Here is a 19,451-nt window from a genome sequence, read left to right as displayed (position 1 = left end):
TTTTTTCTCTTTTTTTTAGCTGCGCGGGCGCACCGAAAATGAGGTATATCTATGTCTTATTGTCCCATTTTCTCGGTGTTCCTTTTTCCCAAAAATTAAAAAAAAAATCGATCAAAAAATTTCTTTTTTTTTTTTTTTGACAAGTAACGTCTCAAAATCAAATTAAGCTCGTTTGATGTTTTGCATGTTTGTTTTTTTTTTATTTTTAGGAGAAAAAAATATATACAGTGGCGGACAAAAGTCTACATACAGCATTGAATTATGAAGTTTTTGTACAACGTGATAAGATAACAGAAAATTAGTCTTACAGTGTGATTAGAGATACTTACTTATTCACAAAAAAGAACAAAACACAAATAGCTTAACAGCTATATACTAAAAATTCAAGAAATAATACAAAAATTAATGGTACAAAACTTTACATACACAGCAGTTTTCAATATTTCGTTGGCTCTCCATTAGCTTCTATAACAGCACGTAGGTGTCGTGGCGTTGAGGCAACTAAGTTTGTTGTCTCTTTTGCTGTTATTTCAGCCCAAGATTCGACTAACGCAGATTTCAGTGTTTTCGCATCTGCGATTTTGGATCTTACGTTCCTAAAGCTACCAAACATAGTCGATTGGATTTAAATCCGGACTCTGAGGACGTGTATGCAAGTGAATGGGTGCATAATATAACAACCAATGTTTGATAAGGTTTGCGGTATACTTGGGGTCATTGTCTTGCTGGAATAACCAGCGATCCTCGAGGGCCAAGCTGATGGCTTCAAATTTTGTTCTAAAATACTTTTACATTTATACCGATCCATAATTCCATCAAAGAATGCCAGTTTTTCTACACCAAACGCTGCGGAGCAGAAATCACAGACTTATTAGATAGACTTAGATACAGTCGCGATGTGGTCAGCTAATTTTGGGGCGCTAACTCTACGGTTTTTGCTCACTTCTTTTAATAAGGAGCTAATATCTCTTCTAGAAAGTTTCTTTGGCCGGCTTGTACGAATTTTGATAGCGAATGAATCAGTCTCATTGTAACTCGGCTTACATTTACATTTTTGGCAATTTCGCCGTAAGATTTCTTTTCGATGTTTTATCACCAATTTACTAATTTTAACAGAAATTTCTTTTCGAGATGACATTTTGCAGCCAGTTAGAACAGTGACGAAACACGAACTAAATACTAATAATCAGATCCATAATACCTACTGAATTAAGAAAAAAGGAAATACAATGCCAGCTATTTTATGCAACTCCTACTTGATTTCTTTAACTCAATTGCATTGAATGTAGACTTTTCTCGAGTTAGTTTTTGCATTGTTTGTTGAATTTTTATTATGTAATAAGTATCTCTGATCACACTGTAATACTAATTTTCTATTATCTTATTATGTTTTACAAAAACTTCATAAGTTTATGCTGTTTGTAGACTTTTGTCCAAATTTACAGTGAATTTCACTTATGATGCAATATACAAAAGTATATTTCCATAGAAACCAGGGCGTACCTACTTACTTTGTCCCACATAAAATGCAACATAACTTGACATGACAGTAAAACCTCGATATATTATTATAGCTTAATAAATATATACAACAATCTAGCGCTGAATAACAAATAAAACTAGACTAACACTAGACCTAGAAACATTCCATTTAGCCGGGCACCTCTTAAGACAGTTAAACCCGAATGTTTCTAATTCTAAGTCTAGTGTTAGTTCTAGTTTTACACTAGCACTATCGCTAGAACTATCACAAGACCTAGAAGTAGAATCGTTCGGGTTTAGCCGTCTTGAAAGACGTACGGCTAAACCCGACTGTTTCTAGTTATAGGTCTAGTGTTAGTTCTAGTTTTGCACTAGCACTATCACAAGAGCTAGAAGTAAAATCATTCGGATTTAGGCGTCTTGAGAGACGTGCGGCTAAACCTGAATGTTTCTAGGTCAAGGTCTAGCGTTAGTTCTAGTTTTAGTTGTTATTCAGAGATATTTCAAGACAGCCGAAAACTCCGGGTTGTCATAAAGACCTCACTTTTTTCCAAGCAAACCTTTTCCTTTGCATAACTACCCAATACCTGTCCTATTAAGCTATGTTGCATTTTATGTGGGACACTGCAAGTGCACGGTAGCTTCGTAACTATGGCTACTGCATTCATATATTGCGAGTTCTGAAATTCCCCGTATATACATACATTTATGTGCATGAAAGTGATGTTTTTTTAACAATTAACTTCAAAATTAATTTTAGATTTTTTCTGTACATAAATTTTTTTCCATTTATATACAGGGTTGTTAAAAAAAATTACAAAATTAGATCTCTTATTTGATATTAAGGCTTGGCTTACACATTATGTGGGGTCAAAACCACTTGGGATTAAAATAATGGGAAAAAAAGGTTAGGTTGAGAATCGTGATAGTGCACGGACGAGAATTACGATGATCTTCGTCTTAAATTGCCATTTACCGTTTCTTTCACATCTCAAAATCTTCATTTTCTTTGTATTTCTAAAAATGTTCTACATTTTTTTTAATTGTATTAAGTAAAAAACGCTTTTGGAAGATTGTTGGGATGGGCGTTCGAGGTCGTCCTGGAAAGTCTCTAGAACTCTAGCACCCGGATTCCTTTCCCGGTTTGTTCCCGTTTCAGAGAGGCAGTGGCGGCGGGCGAGCGAAGTTTGAAATATTGATTCGCGGTGACCTCGCCTAGGAAATCTAGTGGTGGGCGCTGACTCACCGGGGGCCCCGGGAACTCACTCTTCACCAAAACCGCCCCGGAAATGGACCACGTTCATTTCTCCTTTCTTTTTCATTTCTTAAAATCAATTTTAATTTAATTTGTTTACTTGTTTGCATTTATTTCGCTGAGTTTCATTTGTACTTGCTGATTATACAAGAAAATTTGTGCTTATTTTTATGTTTATCATTTTATTACAACTACAAAATTAGATTAACAAAATCAAACGCGTCTTAAAACCCCAGACTTTATCAAAAACGTATCTAGGATAAACACACGATAAGATAACGATACTATATATTTTTTTTTTTTTAATAATTTCAACAAAAATTTTTATTCGACCTTCAAAGTGTTGTCACAAACACTAATTTTTTTCAAAACAATTTCGTAGACTTAATATATCTCGTTGTGCTGCGTTGCTTTCTCTTTGGCAACGCCGCGTTCTCCATCACCCACTACAACGAGCGGCAACGCCGCGTTTATCGATCGCCGGTCGAGCCTCCTCCCGCATTATATTCTCTTAAAACGTCGGAATAGTAGCAGCAGCAGCCGTCGTTGCTGTTGCTGCTTTTAGTGGGGGGAAAGAGGGGTTTCGTTACGATGGAGGGGTGAAATAAACGAAGTGGGGGAACACAACACCATTTCGATTCGTAGTTGGTGGGGGAAATCCCCACTAAAACCTCGATTTTACACGAATACGCCCGAAACGAAGATTTTAGCTTTCGATGAAAAGGTTTCCGGTTTATTTTGATACACTATCGAAGAAAATCTTTTCTTATTTTTGAAGGAATAATTTATTTTTTTTTTTTTGTGATTTATCGTTTACGACTTTGAATTGTTTTTGTTTGTTGTGGAGTTAAATTCGATTAAAAAGCTTAATGGACAATAAAACATCTCCAAGTCGTTAAATTCGTGTTATTCTCATCGTTCAACCGTTATAAACTTAAACATTATGTTTGAACGGGCGAATTATGTAAGATTAAAAATAGAATTTTAATTATTAAAATTTTCATTCTTAATTATTAAGCATCAGCCTTATTGGTGTATATCAAATTAATATTTCTCTCATTTTGTTGTGTATTAGTCAGCTTAGAAACTGCAGTAACACAAAATATGTAAACTAATATTGCGTCTTTAGGTATCATATATTGATCATATCAAATTTATAAAGGATGTTGTTGATAAAACCGAGGCATTCCTCTTTATTTACTCGTTTTGAGTTGATACAATATTTAATTGTAAAGCCTCCACTATAAGCGACCTCGGCTAAGCTTATAAAGAATATCGGTTAAACCGAGGCCACTTGCGGCCAAGGCATTTCAATTTATTTACCAGCTTTGGGTTGATACCATATTTAATTGTAAAGCCTCAACCGCAAGCGACCTCGGCTAAGTTTGCAAACCATGTTGGATCAAGCCGAGGTCACTTGCGGCCGAGGCATTGCAAATTGTTTACTAGTTGAGGGTTGGTACAATATTTAATTGTAAAGCTTCGGCCGCAAGCAACCTCGGCTGTTATCAGTGACTTTTATTTCATTATGATTACTTAAATCATATATATTTTCATGATTTGTCTTTAATAATATAGAAAATTCACTGCCTCGGCCGCAAGCGACCTCGTCTAAAAATCTCTCAACAGTTGTGATACATTAACAATGACTTTTATTTCATTATTATTGCTTAAATCATGAATACATCTTAATCGTGATTTATCTTTAATAATATAGCGAATATACTGCTGCCTCGGCCGCAAGCGACCTCGGCTATAGTATGCCTTTAATAGTTGTGATACACAATGATTATTAAATAAATAGTGTTAACTTCACTTTGATGTTAATTTATCTTTAACAATGCACAAAAACTATTTAAGTTAACTATGTATCTAAGTTTACAAAAGATGTTGGATGTTGTTGGATCTATCTTTTTGCCTAAGACTCTTTTATAGCATTGTCGCTTGATAAGTTCAAATATACACGATATTAAATACGATATGTATTTCTATAAGTTTCAAAATTGCGAGTTTATTGAATTTTTGACAAAACATTCTCGAGGTGTGTATTCCCAACTTCACTATATTCATGGAGTCTTTTTTAATTATTTTGAAAGAAAATCATTCTTGAATTTAATAAAAATCGTTCGAAAACGATTTAAATCCTCTAAATATCCTAAAAAGATGAATAAAAATTAAAAAATAATTAAATTTATTTTAATGAAATTATCTTCTACTTTTTTGAGGTTATATTTTACGTCAAAATCTTTTTTTTATTATAGTCTGTTTTTAAACTAAAAGGAGAATTTTCAACATTTTTTGCTGATTTCAATATTTTTTCTTTAGAAATATTATTTTTAATTCGTTTTACTTCATTGTTTATTATTCTATTTTATTATTATTACGAAATTTAATAAATAATAATTTAAACAATTTATGGTTATTTAACGAATTAAAATTTTAAGTTGCCGGATTGCCGTTGCTAAACAATCGATTTCGACTATCATAAAGTAAACGTGTAGAAATCGTGCGAGAATTTCCATGAAAATCGAAGAATTTGGAGTGAATTTAAGAAAAATTTCAATGAAATCTTAATTTAAAATTGGATTCGTATCATAATCTCACAGGTATTCGTTAGATAATTAAATTTTTAATGGTTTTAGTAAATTTTACATTTAATATTTTGACGTTTCCGAATTAACCTTAAAAATGTAATCAAATTTTCTTACTAATTGAAATTATTGAGAAAACGTTTTCTATTTTATTAACTATTTTATTTTATAATAAATTTTTGTTAGGTTAAATTAAAGTAAAAAAATTAAGTTGGATTGCCGTTGCTAAGCAACCGAGTTCATTTCAACGATGATAAAGAAAGCGTCAAAATTATTTCAAGATTTTTTAGCGAAATCGAAGAATTTTAAACAAATTGAAGCCAATTTAAGCAAATTTTAACCAATTAAAATCTGATTCACCTAAATATTCAGGTATTTATTCCAATTTTATATTTTTAATTATTTTAAGCAATATAACCTCACATTTAAGACCGAGTCGAATAATTTTTAGATTCCTCACATGATTTTAAGCTTAAAGTTCGATGACTTTTCATTTAAGTTCTTTTATACCATAATTAATTATTTTTTATTTAATTTAGTAATCAATTTTAATTTAGTTATTTTAATGAATCAAAAATTTAAGTTGCCGGATTGCCGTTGCTAAACAACCGAGTTCATTTTAACGTTGACAATTTTAGACAATCTAACCTCACATTTAAAACAAGATTAAGTTGTTTTTTGATTTTTAACACGTTTTTAAAATTGAAATCGTTCGAAAGTGATCTAAAATCGTAACAAACTAAAAACTAAATGATGTAGAGTGTTTCTATTCGGTTTGAATTCTATTTAAATCTATTCAAAATTATTATGAATATAAATTTACATTTATATTTTTATTAACAAATACTGTAACTGGTATTGCATCAGCCTAAAATCGCTGACGTGTCCATTGACCTTCAAGTGTAATAAAAAAAATTTTGTCGCTTATTTAAAATCGCATTTTAAATTCCACCAAAAACGAAATTCCTTTTATTCTGATAAAAGGTGGAGGAAATTCCAGGAATTATTTAATCCCGAAACATTTTATTTTAACATTTTTTAAATGCCGCGCGAACACGTTACGAATTACTCACGTTTATGCGTCGTTCATAACCTTCGAGGTTTTTCGTGTTCTGTTCGGGACGCGCTTTAAAAACATTTTTTTTAGTTTTAGTTATTGCCGATCGACACATTGTACTCGCGATCCTACGCGTTCAATTGTGTCCAAGTATTCTAAGTATATTCTATAGTTACGTGGCTTTCTGTTTTGTAAGTGTTTCAACTATTTTTTTGTTTTCAACGGCGATGACGACAACGTGTCACCATTTACGTCTGGCATAAAATGTGGATTGGGTTTGTTTGTGATTGTGGGCGGAAGTTTCCCGGTTAAATAATCATTGAAGCAGTAGAAAAGGAAATGTAAGAAAATATTTTTATTTTATAAGATTAAAATAATACAATAATAAAAACGATTGTAAAACATTGATTTCTTAAAATATCGTAATGAATCTTTTATGAAATATTTAAGTAATGTGTAGTATTTCAAAAATTTCTTATTTTTAGCTCGATTTAATAATAATAATTATCGTAAACCTTGCTTAATCGTGATATTGGTACAAATTCCTGTGCATGAAGATTACGACTTAGTGTTGAATCCAACAAGTTGGATTAATTGTGTATGATAAATGTAATTTGAGGTTGGAAATATGCAAAGAACAAAATGATGAAGTAGCGTGTTAAGGATACTTATTTGTATTCATGACCAAATTAACTTATCTCTATAACGCTGCTGCGCCAAGATCACAAGCTATACTAACTCCATTACCTCCATAGGCTAAGTTTGTTACCTGCTTTATGTTAACAGCTATCTTGTTACCTCTTGAGTTATTTAGCTCTTTGTAGAACATAGAAAAGGAATCAGAAGTTGTGCTGAATTGAGAAGAAATTTATTATCATATTCATTATGATTATGGTTAATCTTGCTTGTTGATTCATCATTAGTTCTAATGTTAAAGACGTATGCTGAAGCAGGAATATGTTGGAAGAAGAATATGCAAGAAATATGGCTACAAAGATAATCTACATTCACAAATTCAGTGAAACTAAAGATCTTGACTATAAATTTTTAATTGGACTTTAGACGTGATATGTCACTCGGAGGGGGCTATCCAATTTTTCTGGAACAATTATGTAGGCGAAAGATATTGCAACTAACTCTTATGGATAAGACACTGATTAGAATCATAGCGGCGAAGCAGATATAGAACAGTTTAAAGAGTACTCTATAAAGTATTAACTCTACGAAAAACAGTATCAGTGGTTGGGAAGTTGTTTCATGTAATTGCTGTATACTTAGGACTCGAGCACTTTGGGAAAAATTTAACATTTACCACATAAAGGATGAAGATATGAATATCTCCCTGTATCAACATGAATGGAGAATGAAATCGTTATAAAATATCGGTGTCTCGACAACATTAGGCTAACACAATGCTACAGTTTTACAAAGTTTTGCACTGAAGTAAATGCAAGGACTGCAAGAATCATATGATTTTGAGAATATTCATCTTGACATAGGATGTGGTACAATTTCTAAATGAAAAATTAGCTTTGTGATAAACGCAATATTAGTGTATACAATTTTGTTTGTTTTTAAAATTTAAAATCTTTCGCCGTACTGCCTCTACTATGATATCTCCTTTCCAATATTGATATACAACTTTTTTTTAGATTTTTGTTAATAAAACAATGTTGCATATACTCGTGATATATCATTAACATATTTTGCCTCGGTCGCAAACAACTTCGGCGAAAATATGCTCTCAACAGTTATGGTACACAATGATTATTATACTGCCTCGGTCGCAAGCGATCTCGGCTAAAATATACCCTCAATAGTTGTGATACACAATGATTATTAAATGAATAATATGCTACACGCTTTGATATTGTTTTATCGTTAACGATGCAGAAAAACTATTACCTCAGCCGTAAACGACCTCTGCTAAAAGTGCACCCAACATTTTTGACCACCAACAATAACTTTTATTTCATTATTATTACTTAAATCATGTACACTTTAATCGTGATTTACCTCTAATGATATAGAGAATAATACTGTCTCGGCCGCAAACGACCTCGGCTAAAATATGCTCTAAATAGTTGTGATACACAATGATTACTAAATAAATAATATTCTGCACGCTTTGATATTGATTTATCTTTGGCAATGCAGAAAAGCTAATGCCTCGGCCGCAAGTGGCCTCGGCTAAACTATATTTGACAGCGTTCGACGGCATTCGATCATAGATATTTCATTTATAAATACAAAAATAATATAATTAAAACAATAACTACAAAAGATTAAACATTAAAATACAACAACTCATATTTATAACAAAAATTGACAGTTAATTTCCAAAACAAGCTATCTTCTTTAAAGACAAAATCCCCCCACCAATCTTTTTACGTCTTAGAATTCTAGACTTTTATACCTGCTTAAAAGTCCCTTAGATTTCATTTTTGTTCAGTGTCACATGTTTGTCGGTTATGCAAAGATTGTTAATGTAAAAACGAGTTTGCAGGAAATGGTTATTTCGGGGAATAATTATGAAATGTAAGTCGAAATAGTTATTAATATTATTTTTTGTGAGTTGCAACGCCGATTTGACAATATTTATTTCTATTTATATGTGACCTCCAAAAAGAAAAAACCCTACATAAACTTACTCTATATTTATTTTTACTTCAATTACTACGTCCGGGTGTAGTCCAAAAACACCAATGTAAACATAACCTTAATGAAAAAAAATTAAGTCGAAAATAAGCTTCTTAAATATAATTTAAAAAAATATAATGAGGTAAAACGAAACGTTTTCGTTATTATTATTATCATAATGGATATTCGATTTTTTAATATTCTAATAGTCTAGGTTTTGAAAGTCGTGGGCCGGACGACAGGCACTTGTTATTTTTGCACGGCGCACTTCGATCATTTAAAATGGCTGCTGACTCATCCGTACTGCCCGACGTGAAAACGTCGACGCTAGTATCCCGGCGTTACGAGTACGAGAGTCTCGAACGCGGGACGGAGACCGCACCATCCGCGTAGAGAAAGACGGAAAACGATTTTAGAGTTCGGTTGCGACACGCCGCGACGTCGATTCAAGACCTACGTGGACGCGAGAAACAATCTCGTATCGATTTATTTCCATTATGGCCGCGTTTTTCGACACTTTCTATAAACACATTGTTTTTTAATCAAAAATTAATTAAAAAATATTAAATCGTGACGTCATCGGTACCTACACTCGACCTGTTTGTTATTCGACGTTTTTGCGCAAAGTATCCAAGGCGGTTGATTCGGTCCGCAGCTCGAACCCACTTAAAAGATCTAGTAATTCGAGTCCTGGTTTGCGGAACGTAGTTTAGAGCGAACGCGCGGAAGTTAGTTTCGAGCGTCTTTTAAAAGAAACAAAAAAAAACGACCACGTTTCTCCGCTTTCTGTGTCCGTTATTTCGCCGTAGTAACGTCTTATCTTGTTTTGTATAGTAGTGTTTTTTTTTGCTGGGTTAGGGACAGTTATCATCGAACGTTGACGTTTTATTATTGTTAATCAACAAAAATTACACCACGATAATAAAATGTTTTCTTGTTTTAATTTAATTTTAATTAGTTACTATGGGCGGAGTGAATTAAAAATTTTTTGGTGGTGTTCGTATCGATCGCGTAGGCGTGGGTTAAAAAAAAGACAAAAAAAAAGAATTGTATTCGCGGAACGAAATAAAAAAAATCCAAACGATTCGAATACTCATTTTTTTTTTGTTTTAATGACTGTCCTATAATACGCACAATCAACCGAATACTTCGTGATAGTCCCGTACATTTCTACCGTTGAAAACTTGTTTGGTTGTTTGAGTTCGGCACACAAGGCGAACTGGAAAGCTGGCTGTGTAGACGTGGCAACGTCGCTTTAGCGGTACCCGGTTTTAGTCGGAATGGAGGGGAGAAGGGAGGGGCAAAAAATCGATATTCCCCGGTTGTGTGGAGTAGAGAAAAGCGAGAATCTAGAACCCGATGAACAAAATTTTTTTTAAATAATACACTTACAACTTTTTCTTCTTCCAATTTTTTATATATATAAATCACATTTTTTTAAAAAAAAACCTTCAATTAATTTGTTTCTGAAATAAACCAAAAAAGAACACAACACATAATCCGATCTCGAGATAATTCCAAGTGAAAGCACTTCACTTAGTCGATAAATAACGATCCTAAATGTTTGTTTATTCTTTAAATATCAATTATTAATAAACGAAAATCCTTGGGGTTTTCTTTCGTTGGTATTAATCCTAATGACGTCTTATATTCGAACGTATCCAATGGGTGTTGGTCGGAGAGGAAATGAGCCCACATAGCTACGCAGTTAGTTTTTATAAGCGAAGTGGGGAGCTTGCGCAGTCCTCAAACCAATCGGGGCCGTTTCCCCACCCTCAGGTCGAGTTATTTTCGTCGCGAATCGAGCTAGGACCTACGTTACGAGCGTCTCTTTTGTATTCGCGCAACACTTCAAAAACGTTTGTCTGAACTGGAATCGTAGTAGAGAGAGAGCGGCGAGAGTTTTGCATAACGCGTCAGGTGTGCCTTGGAAAACTTTTGCGCCCATTCAAAACTTCCTGCGTGGTTGTTTTATTTTCTTTAAATTATGGATAACGTTGTACGTGCTATAAATTCAATGACCCATGTTATCAATCTTTAATTATACATTAATTTTTAATTAATTCCTATTTGGTTACATTTAAAAATAACAAAAAATTAAGTTGCCGGATTGTTGTTACGAAGCAACCGGGTTAATTTCAACGATAATAAAGAGTGTCAAAATTCTCTTTATTTTTGATCAAAATCAAAAAATTTAAATCAAATTTAAGAAGATTCTACCTAAATTTTCAGGTATTTATTCCAACTTAACATTTTTAATAATTTTAAACAACCTAACCTCAAATTTAAGACCATCGAAAATTTTTTAGATTTCTTAAACGATTTTGTGTTCAAATTCGATAAATTTTTTTAATAACAAATAAAATCAATATATTTATACAGTAATTAATTATTTTTTATTTAATTATAGTAAAAAATTTAAGTTGTCGGATTGCCGTTGCTAAGCATTCGATTTAATTTCAACGATAATAAAGAAAACTTCAATTATTTTTGTTGGGATCTTAAACAAATAAGTTTAATATGTTATTTTGATTATTATTCAACAATTTTTTTTGTTGTTTTAGGTATGGCCGCGTGCAGAGCGTCAAATTGTTGCCGAGGAACGTCGGTACGAAAGAGGAGGCGAGCGAGAGTACGATGGCGTGTACTGTGGCGTTCATGGACATCAAAAGCGCCTCGAAAGCCCGGGACGCCGAGCACAAGATCGACGATAGAACTCTGACCACGGAGTATTACGAGCCAGTCGCCATTCCGTCCACAGCTTCGCCCCAAACGCCCCCGAACGCCTACGTGACGTCACCTAGCAGTACACGATTTCCAAACGGGCACGGGTAAGAAAAAAATTTATTTTTTCCCGATAACAATGAACCCAAAACATCGCGTACAAAGTTGAATATTCTAAATACGTAGAAAACGTGACATGCATTACTTTGTAAGTGTCTGGAAATAAAGTGTAAGTAAAGTATTAGTCAAGGTTATTTTTACTTGGTAGAAAAAAAAGAATTGTTTAACTTGCGTCAAAGAACCAACTGTTGTTGTTTTCAAGGTGAGACAACCGATAACGGACCGCGATTCAGGTGGTTTCATTTTGCTCTCGCGCACGTGTTTATGTAAATGATACTTTTACAATTTTCTTTTATGCGTATTTTTTTTTTTGGTGTTTAGTCCGACCGATGATCATGGTAATTTTACGGATAGGTTCTACGATAGAACGGCGGGGGGTCGCGTCCCCGAACCACCGGACTACATCCGTGCCACCGGTAGACCAGCCCCAGCCGCTTACCACGACACCAACAATCGGGGTAGAAACCGCGATAGGCCGTCTTACGCCAGAAACGGACCTTACAATCCCATTATTGATAGATCGCATCGGCTCAGCAACTCTTCGTGGTCGTCTTCATACGATTCCTCATCAACAACCACAACAGGAAGTACAACAAGGTAAAGTAATAAAGGGGGGTAAACAATTCGGTGACTTATTCCGTTTAAAATTTAACTCTAGTAGATATAATAACCAAAATAGTGATGCGGGGTATTCGACGGCACCCAGCGAAGCAAACGATCGACGGTCAGATTCTAGTAGTACAAAAAAGAAGACCAAGTCTAGATCGGGAACCCGATCGCCGTCACCTTCAGGGAGTACGTCTAGTAGATCGGCCAGCAGGTCGAGATCACGAAGCAGTTCGAGTAGTTCGAGCAGTTCCACGTCGAGGGGATCCAGTTCGACGAGTTCGCCGAGGTCCAGGAGGCAGCAGGGTAACGCGCAGTATCAAGAAGATCGGAGACCATTAGCTATATGTGTTAAAAATTTACCGTGTCGGTAAGAAGAAATCAAAAACGCACCCAAAACAATCTTTTCACAACCACGTTTCTTCCTCTTAGGTCATCTGATACATCATTAAAAGACGGTTTATTCCACGAATACAAGAAACACGGTAAAGTAACCTCGGTGAAGGTGGTAGGTCAAAGTTCGGAACGCCACGCGATCGTTTGCTTTAAAAAACCGGAAGACGTCGAGAAGGCGCTCGAAGTCAGTTACGACAAGTTGTTCTTCGGCAGTAAGATCGAGGTGGTGCCGTATCAAGGTCACGAGGTTGACGAGACCGATTCGCGATTATACGAGGCCGAAATCGACGAGTACAACCCGAAGGCGACTCGAACCCTCTTCATCGGCAACCTGGAGAAGGACGTGACGCAATCGGATCTTCGGAAACACTTTGACCAGTTCGGGAAAATCTTCGAGATCGACATCAAAAAGCAAGGCGTCGTCAGTTCGTACGCGTTTTGTCAGTACAGCGACATTGTTAGCGTGGTGAAGGCGATTCGAGCTCTCGATGGGGAACATTTGGGGAACAATCGGATCAAACTTGGCTTTGGCAAGTCGATGCCCACGTCGTGTGTGTGGGTTGATGGAGTTACGGAGAACGTTAGTGAAAAGTACCTGATGAACCAGTTTGAGGCGTTCGGCTCCATTCAACAAGTAAGTAAAGCTTTCAAAATAATAACATAAGAAATGTAAATGTAAATTTTTATTTATATTATTGTTTAATTTTTTAGGTGAGCATTGACAGAGAAAGAAGTCAAGCTTTGGTGTTTTACGAGCAGCAAGGCCACGCGCAAGCGGCTGTGAACAAAATGCGTGGTGCAACTTTAGGGCGTAACAGAAAGATCCAAGTGGATTTTGCCAGTCGGGAATGCCAAGAAGCTTTCTTCGATCATTTAGAAAAGCAGGGACATTCTGCTGATAGGATAACATTCGAGGAGAGAAGAGATGCTGCTTCGAGAACTTTTGAGGCCACCACAACTCCGGCAAGGTTCTCAAGGTAGTTATTCTTAATTTTTTTAATATTTTAATACATAATTTAATTAATTTATTTATTTATAAGATATGAAACCCCAACAAGACCAAGAACGTCATCATACAGTAACAGAACAACCGCTGCGGTAAATCAACTCACCACGTTACCTTCACCGGGAACTCCAGGTTCGGTGACGCCGAGGGGTGCAGCTTCACGGTCGAGAGTATCTCGGTACCCTCCTGATTATTATGAAAACTCCGAGTATCCTGAGAGGCATTTTCGGAATTACGACGAGTATAGTCAGGGTAGTGGGGCGTCTCAAGACGAACCCTACGAGCACGAGTACAACTACCACGAAAGCCCGTCCCATTTGGAACCAATCGACAGGTTACAAACGGTGGTTTCGGAACATCCGGTGGCGTTTCCGCCGCCGGACATCCGAAACTTACAAAAGGAGCGGGTTCACATTCTCGAGCAGCTCGACGATTGCAGTTCGGGCGACGAGATCATTAGTCCAAAGAAAAAAATTAAATTGGATCACTTGGATGGACCAATGAACTGTGATGTGATTATCGAGGCGAATCGTGATCACCGGAAAGTGATGGAAGTGCGCAGGTTGTCGGACGCGAGTGCGAAACATCACTCGCGAAGACCGTCCGTTGATGGTAGTAAACATCGCGAGTTGACCGGTCACGATAGGAACTCATCGTATATGCCGCACGCGATTTGTAAACGACGAAAAACGGGTGGTAGTGATAATGGGAGTTCGCGAGTGCATCATTACGACCAATCGGGATCGGAGAGTGTTGGTGGATCGCGACCCGGGACGCCGTTGTGTGACGAAAAACCCGAACACATACCGAGTGAACCAAGACGAACGCCTAGAGACAGAGAGGGACCTTTAAGTTTGCCTCTACCTCGATTCGCCACCCAAATATTACACAAGGGCAGTATATCCGTTGCGGGTATTAAAGGCCAAAAGGATAACATCCTATCTAGTCCACCAGCCGCTGTTACAAGCCCGAGAATAGTAAGCAACCCTAAACCGCCTAGTCCTGTTCACGTACCCCCACCGGCATCGCCACCCCCGAGGCCGCCATCTCTTAGCTCATCATCAAGCGACAGCGATGGAGCCTCACCCAGCCCATCATTAGATGAACGGATACGCTCCCTTGATGAAAAATACGAAAAGTGGTCGGGATCGCGAGCACTCAGCGCAGCCGGCGGAGACGCCCTCGCGAAATTGGACGCGAACCGCGACAAATTCAAAATTCGACACAAACTCCTCGACCCAAATCTCGACCTGAAGGTGCTGCAGCCGTCCGAAATCGTCAAATCGGTGATGGCCAAACGATCCGTTTTCGACGAAGACTCCAAACGGCTCGAGAACGTCGGCGAAAAATACGAACCCAAGGATTTTGGCGCATTCCCCAAATCATCAGCCCCGCCACCGCCTTCATCATCATCTTCAATCCCCGCTAGTCCATTACCCCCGGCTACTATATTAAAGATCTCTACGACGCAACCAACAAAAACACCAGCCACTTTATCACCTAGATCAACAAGTAAATCAAATAAATTATTGTTTGAATATATTAATTAATTCTATTTGTGTTTTAGGTACAGGAATTCCTCCAGCGAAAGGATTACAATATCCTTTTCCAAGCCACCCACCAATACCAACATTAATTGGACCGACACCACCACCTCCAGCACCACCACCACCGCCACCTCCGCCAACAATTCCAACAACTACATTAGTTGCGGTTACTACAGCATCTCCCACGTGCTCAATTACACCGAGACTAAAATCAACAAATGTTAATAATCTAAATGGGGTTGAATTACAACAAATACAACAAGTACAACAAATACAACAAATACAACAAGTACAGCAAGTACAACAATTACAAGTACAGCAAGTACAACAATTACAAGTACAACAATTGCAACAACAACCCGCCGAGCGGATATGTAGTAATAAGGTGGTGTCTAGTACTGTCGTTGTAAATAGAACTGTTGTCACGAACGCCTCGTTAAAAACACTTGATAACAATAATAGTGATAACAGCGGAAATAATAATAATAACAATAATAATTCTAGTGGTAATAGTTCGAAGTGCAGCATTCCTGGGGACGTAACGAGTCCCTTTCTTCTTCTTCAATCGGGTAAAGCAAAACGGCGCGATTCGACGGCTAGCGTTGATTCAACGTCAACGTTAACTTCATCCTCATCGAAATCAAGACGTAATAGCGTCATGGACAATTGTGATAATAACGAGATCGAACAACAACAACAAAGAGAAAGGGAAAGAGAAAGAGTCGAAAAAGAATTAGTTGAGAAATTGGAGAAGGAAGAAAAAGAAAGAAGAGAGAAAGAGGAAAAGGAAAGAGAGAAAGAGGAGAAGGAAAGATTGGAGAGGTTGGAAAAATTGGAGAAATTGGAGAAAGAGGAGAGAGATAAAAAAGAGAGGGAGGAGAAGGAAAGGAGAGAATTGGAAGAAAAGTTGGAAAAAGAAAAAGAAAAGGAACGAATTGAGAAAGAAAAAGAGAAAGAGAGGAAACGAGAAAAAGAGAAAGAAGAAGAACGTAATAAATACAAAGAAGACAATCACGAGAAATATAATAAACACTCGAGAGAAAATCACAGTGAAAAACACGAAGTAAGAAAAGAACACGATTCTCGAAACCACGAGAGCCGAGAAAAGCATCTAAAAATCCATTCCGAAAGAGATTCGGAACGACGAAAAGAGAATTCCAAAGAGAACCGCGAAAATAATTCGTACGAAAAGTCGAAAAACAACAATGAAATTCGCGACAAAGATCGACCATCTTTAGAAACGCGCCATCTGTCGATCGATTTAGACAAAAATAACCGACAAAGCGACCCAAAACTCGATCCGAGCAGGCGAAAAGAACGCAACAACTCGCTTCCCGCTCACATAGGCAGCAAAAGGAGGTTAAGCTCGCATGATAGCCACGAAGAGAGCGAATCGAAAAAGATTAAGCTCAATCAGGAGCACAAGAAAATCAACGAGAGGCGCGGTTCGAGAGATAGCAAAGATGATAAGAATAAAAAGTATAAAATTAGTTCGAAATCGCATGAAGAGAAAAACAGGGAGAGAGATAAACACAATAATATTAGGGATGAAGATAAGCAACGGAAAGATAGGGAGAATAAGGATAATAGGGATAATAGGGAGAATAGAGAAAATAGGGAGAGAGAGCATAAAAAGAAATCTTCCGATAAACAAAAAATTAAGAATAAAGAGAAACAAAGAGATAAAGAATCTCCAAGCACTCCTAGTACACCCGGGAAAGATGTTTCAATGGAAAAAGACTTTTTATCGCGATTAGAATTAAAGGAATCGCAAAAGCAACGAAAAGAGAAGCGAAAAGCCGACGAGGAAAGTATCACATCGTCAAAACCCACATCGGACAACAAATTCCTTCCGTTAATTGAGCGAAAATGCGAAGAAAATTTGAGTAAGTCGGAAGAGCAACGTAATAAGATCAAAAAAGAACAGCGTATTAGAAAAATAACGAATAGCAGTGACAATTCCGATTCGGATGAACCAAAAAAGCACTCAATATTTGATATCGTTGATGATGAACCGGCTTATATCTCAATGTACGATAAGGTAAAAGCTAGGAGTTGCAAGAATATGCAAAAACAAGAGGAGGAGAAGCGACAAGAAAAAATCAAGGCTAAGTTTAGTCAGTTAAAACAAAGCAGGGCTAAAAGGGAGGAAAAGAAACGATCAACATCTTGGGATGAGGATTCAGATTCAGATCGAGAACGCGGTGATCTAAAAGAGATTAAGCGCAAAGGGAAAATGTTAATTCAAAGCTCCGATGAGGAAGACGACCCCCACAAAAAAAATATTTACTCAGATAGCGATTCCGAAAGGAACCAAATCAAAAATTTCGATACAAGCGACGATGATCACATGAAAAACCTTCAAAGGAAAGGGTCAAAATCGCGGATAACGTCCGACACGTCTGAGGATGAATTCAAACAAATCAAAACGGAAATATTCTCGGATAATGATAACGACCAATTCGATTTTTTCAAAAAAGAAAAGAAAAAGCAAAACAAAATCGAGTTATCCAACGATATTAACGTACAAATTTTCGGGGAAGCTTCTTCCACCGAAGAAAACGAACGAAAAGAGAAATTAGAAATCCGCAAGAAACACAAGAAGAAGCAAAAGAAGCGAAATTTCTTATCGGACGATTCCATCAATAAAGACGAATCGAACGAGTACGATAAAAAGAAAAAACAACACAGCAAAAAAGATAAAAAGCGGGATAAATCCAAAGACGAGTTGAGGGAGAAATCGAAAAAACTACGAAATAAAATCAAAGAAACCACGAAACGCGACGGGAAAATGGAAAATATTTTTGGGTCGTTATCCGATGATTCCGAAAATAACGGAAAAGACGAAAAACCTTTCATCTCGCGAGTTAACAGCGAAGAAATCCCTTACACAAGCGATTCGGATCAAAAATCGGAATTCTTTAATAACAAATCGGAAGAAAAAGAACGTGTGATGAAAGAGGAACACCGAAAAAGAAAGGAAAAGAAACGGCGAGATAAAGAGCGACAACGCCGACGCGAGGAAGTTTCAATAAACGATAACAGTATCGATTTTTCCGATCTTGGTAAACAATTAGAAGATAATATTAAAGATGATAGTAACGAATTTCCCAATATGATCGAAATTAAATCTGAAATTAAATCCGAAATCAAACCGGAAATAAAAAGCGAAAATGAAATTAAACACATCGAGTTTAAATTTGAAAATAACCCCGTTAATACAGGTGATGAATTCAAAAAGAATTTGGATGATCGCAAGGAAAATAAGGAGAAGAAAAAGAAACGGAAGAAAAGTAAAGATGAGAAACAACGGCATCATCACCATCATCATCACCATCACGATAAGAACAAGAAAACGTTTTCGACGGAATTTAATAAGAAAGAGATAAAGGTCGTTTGTAATAATAGTACTGTGGAGGAGAAAGTTGATAATAATTTGATTAAAAGCGACGTCGAGCCGAGTTTGCCGAATATTCTTGAAATTCCCAGCCCACCACAACAACCGCTCAAGGTAGAGATATCTTCACCGGTTGCTTTAGAAACAACAACAACAATTATAAGTCCAAATTCTTCTTCGTCTTCGTCGTCTTCAAAAGATAAAAAGCATAGGGAGAAATTTATACCTGGATTTGGAGCTGAAATTGATGAAAAACTTCACGAAACCGCTGTTAAATCGATTTCAGAGTACGAACAACCCAAATTAGAAATTGAAGAAGGTATTGTATATTTTTTTAAATTAATTTTATCTTTACACCAACATTTTATACATAATTAACATACATTATTGATTACATTCTAACTTAATCTCACTTAAAACGTCAAATTTGACACATGACTTTTAAATGAAATGTCAATTTTTTTTGCAACTGTCAAATCTGTAAGTTACGTTGATAACTACCGGGAAGTAAAAGTAGAACACTAGACCTAGAACAATAAAAACCATCAAAGAGGGCATTAAATTCGGTTAAAGTACTCATTTTCTTTGAATTAAAAAGTTTAAGAAAATTCTGAGGTTAAGGTCAATGTT

The 19,451-nt window shown here is 36.3% G+C and overlaps 1 protein-coding gene across 8 annotated transcripts in view; it reads left to right on the top strand.

Annotated features, from left to right (window-relative positions):
* The window catches only part of LOC111426798 (split ends), a 38,657-nt gene that overhangs the window by 9,389 nt on the left and 9,817 nt on the right, over nt 1–19,451 (top strand). For 3 of the 8 annotated variants that reach the window (XM_023061530.2, XM_023061528.2, XM_023061526.2), the window contains exons 2-9: nt 20–43; nt 11,590–11,856; nt 12,191–12,466; nt 12,528–12,845; nt 12,908–13,505; nt 13,583–13,848; nt 13,912–15,389; nt 15,445–19,140. In XM_023061530.2, the coding sequence (XP_022917298.2) occupies nt 20–43; nt 11,590–11,856; nt 12,191–12,466; nt 12,528–12,845; nt 12,908–13,505; nt 13,583–13,848; nt 13,912–15,389; nt 15,445–19,140 (6,923 nt within the window). Of the gene's footprint in view, nt 1–19; nt 44–5,241; nt 5,344–5,514; nt 5,701–6,475; nt 6,727–11,082; nt 11,258–11,589; nt 11,857–12,190; nt 12,467–12,527; nt 12,846–12,907; nt 13,506–13,582; nt 13,849–13,911; nt 15,390–15,444; nt 19,141–19,451 lie in introns of those variants that run through there. The other 5 variants (XM_071195851.1, XM_023061527.2, XM_023061531.2 and 2 more) reach the window with 5 other exon arrangements.

This window comes from Onthophagus taurus, chromosome 5 (assembly GCF_036711975.1).
Source record: "Onthophagus taurus isolate NC chromosome 5, IU_Otau_3.0, whole genome shotgun sequence".
NCBI lineage: Eukaryota > Metazoa > Arthropoda > Insecta > Coleoptera > Scarabaeidae > Onthophagus > Onthophagus taurus.
The sequence above is the reverse complement of the archived record's forward strand: the minus strand, read 5'-3'. Positions and strand labels throughout refer to the sequence as shown.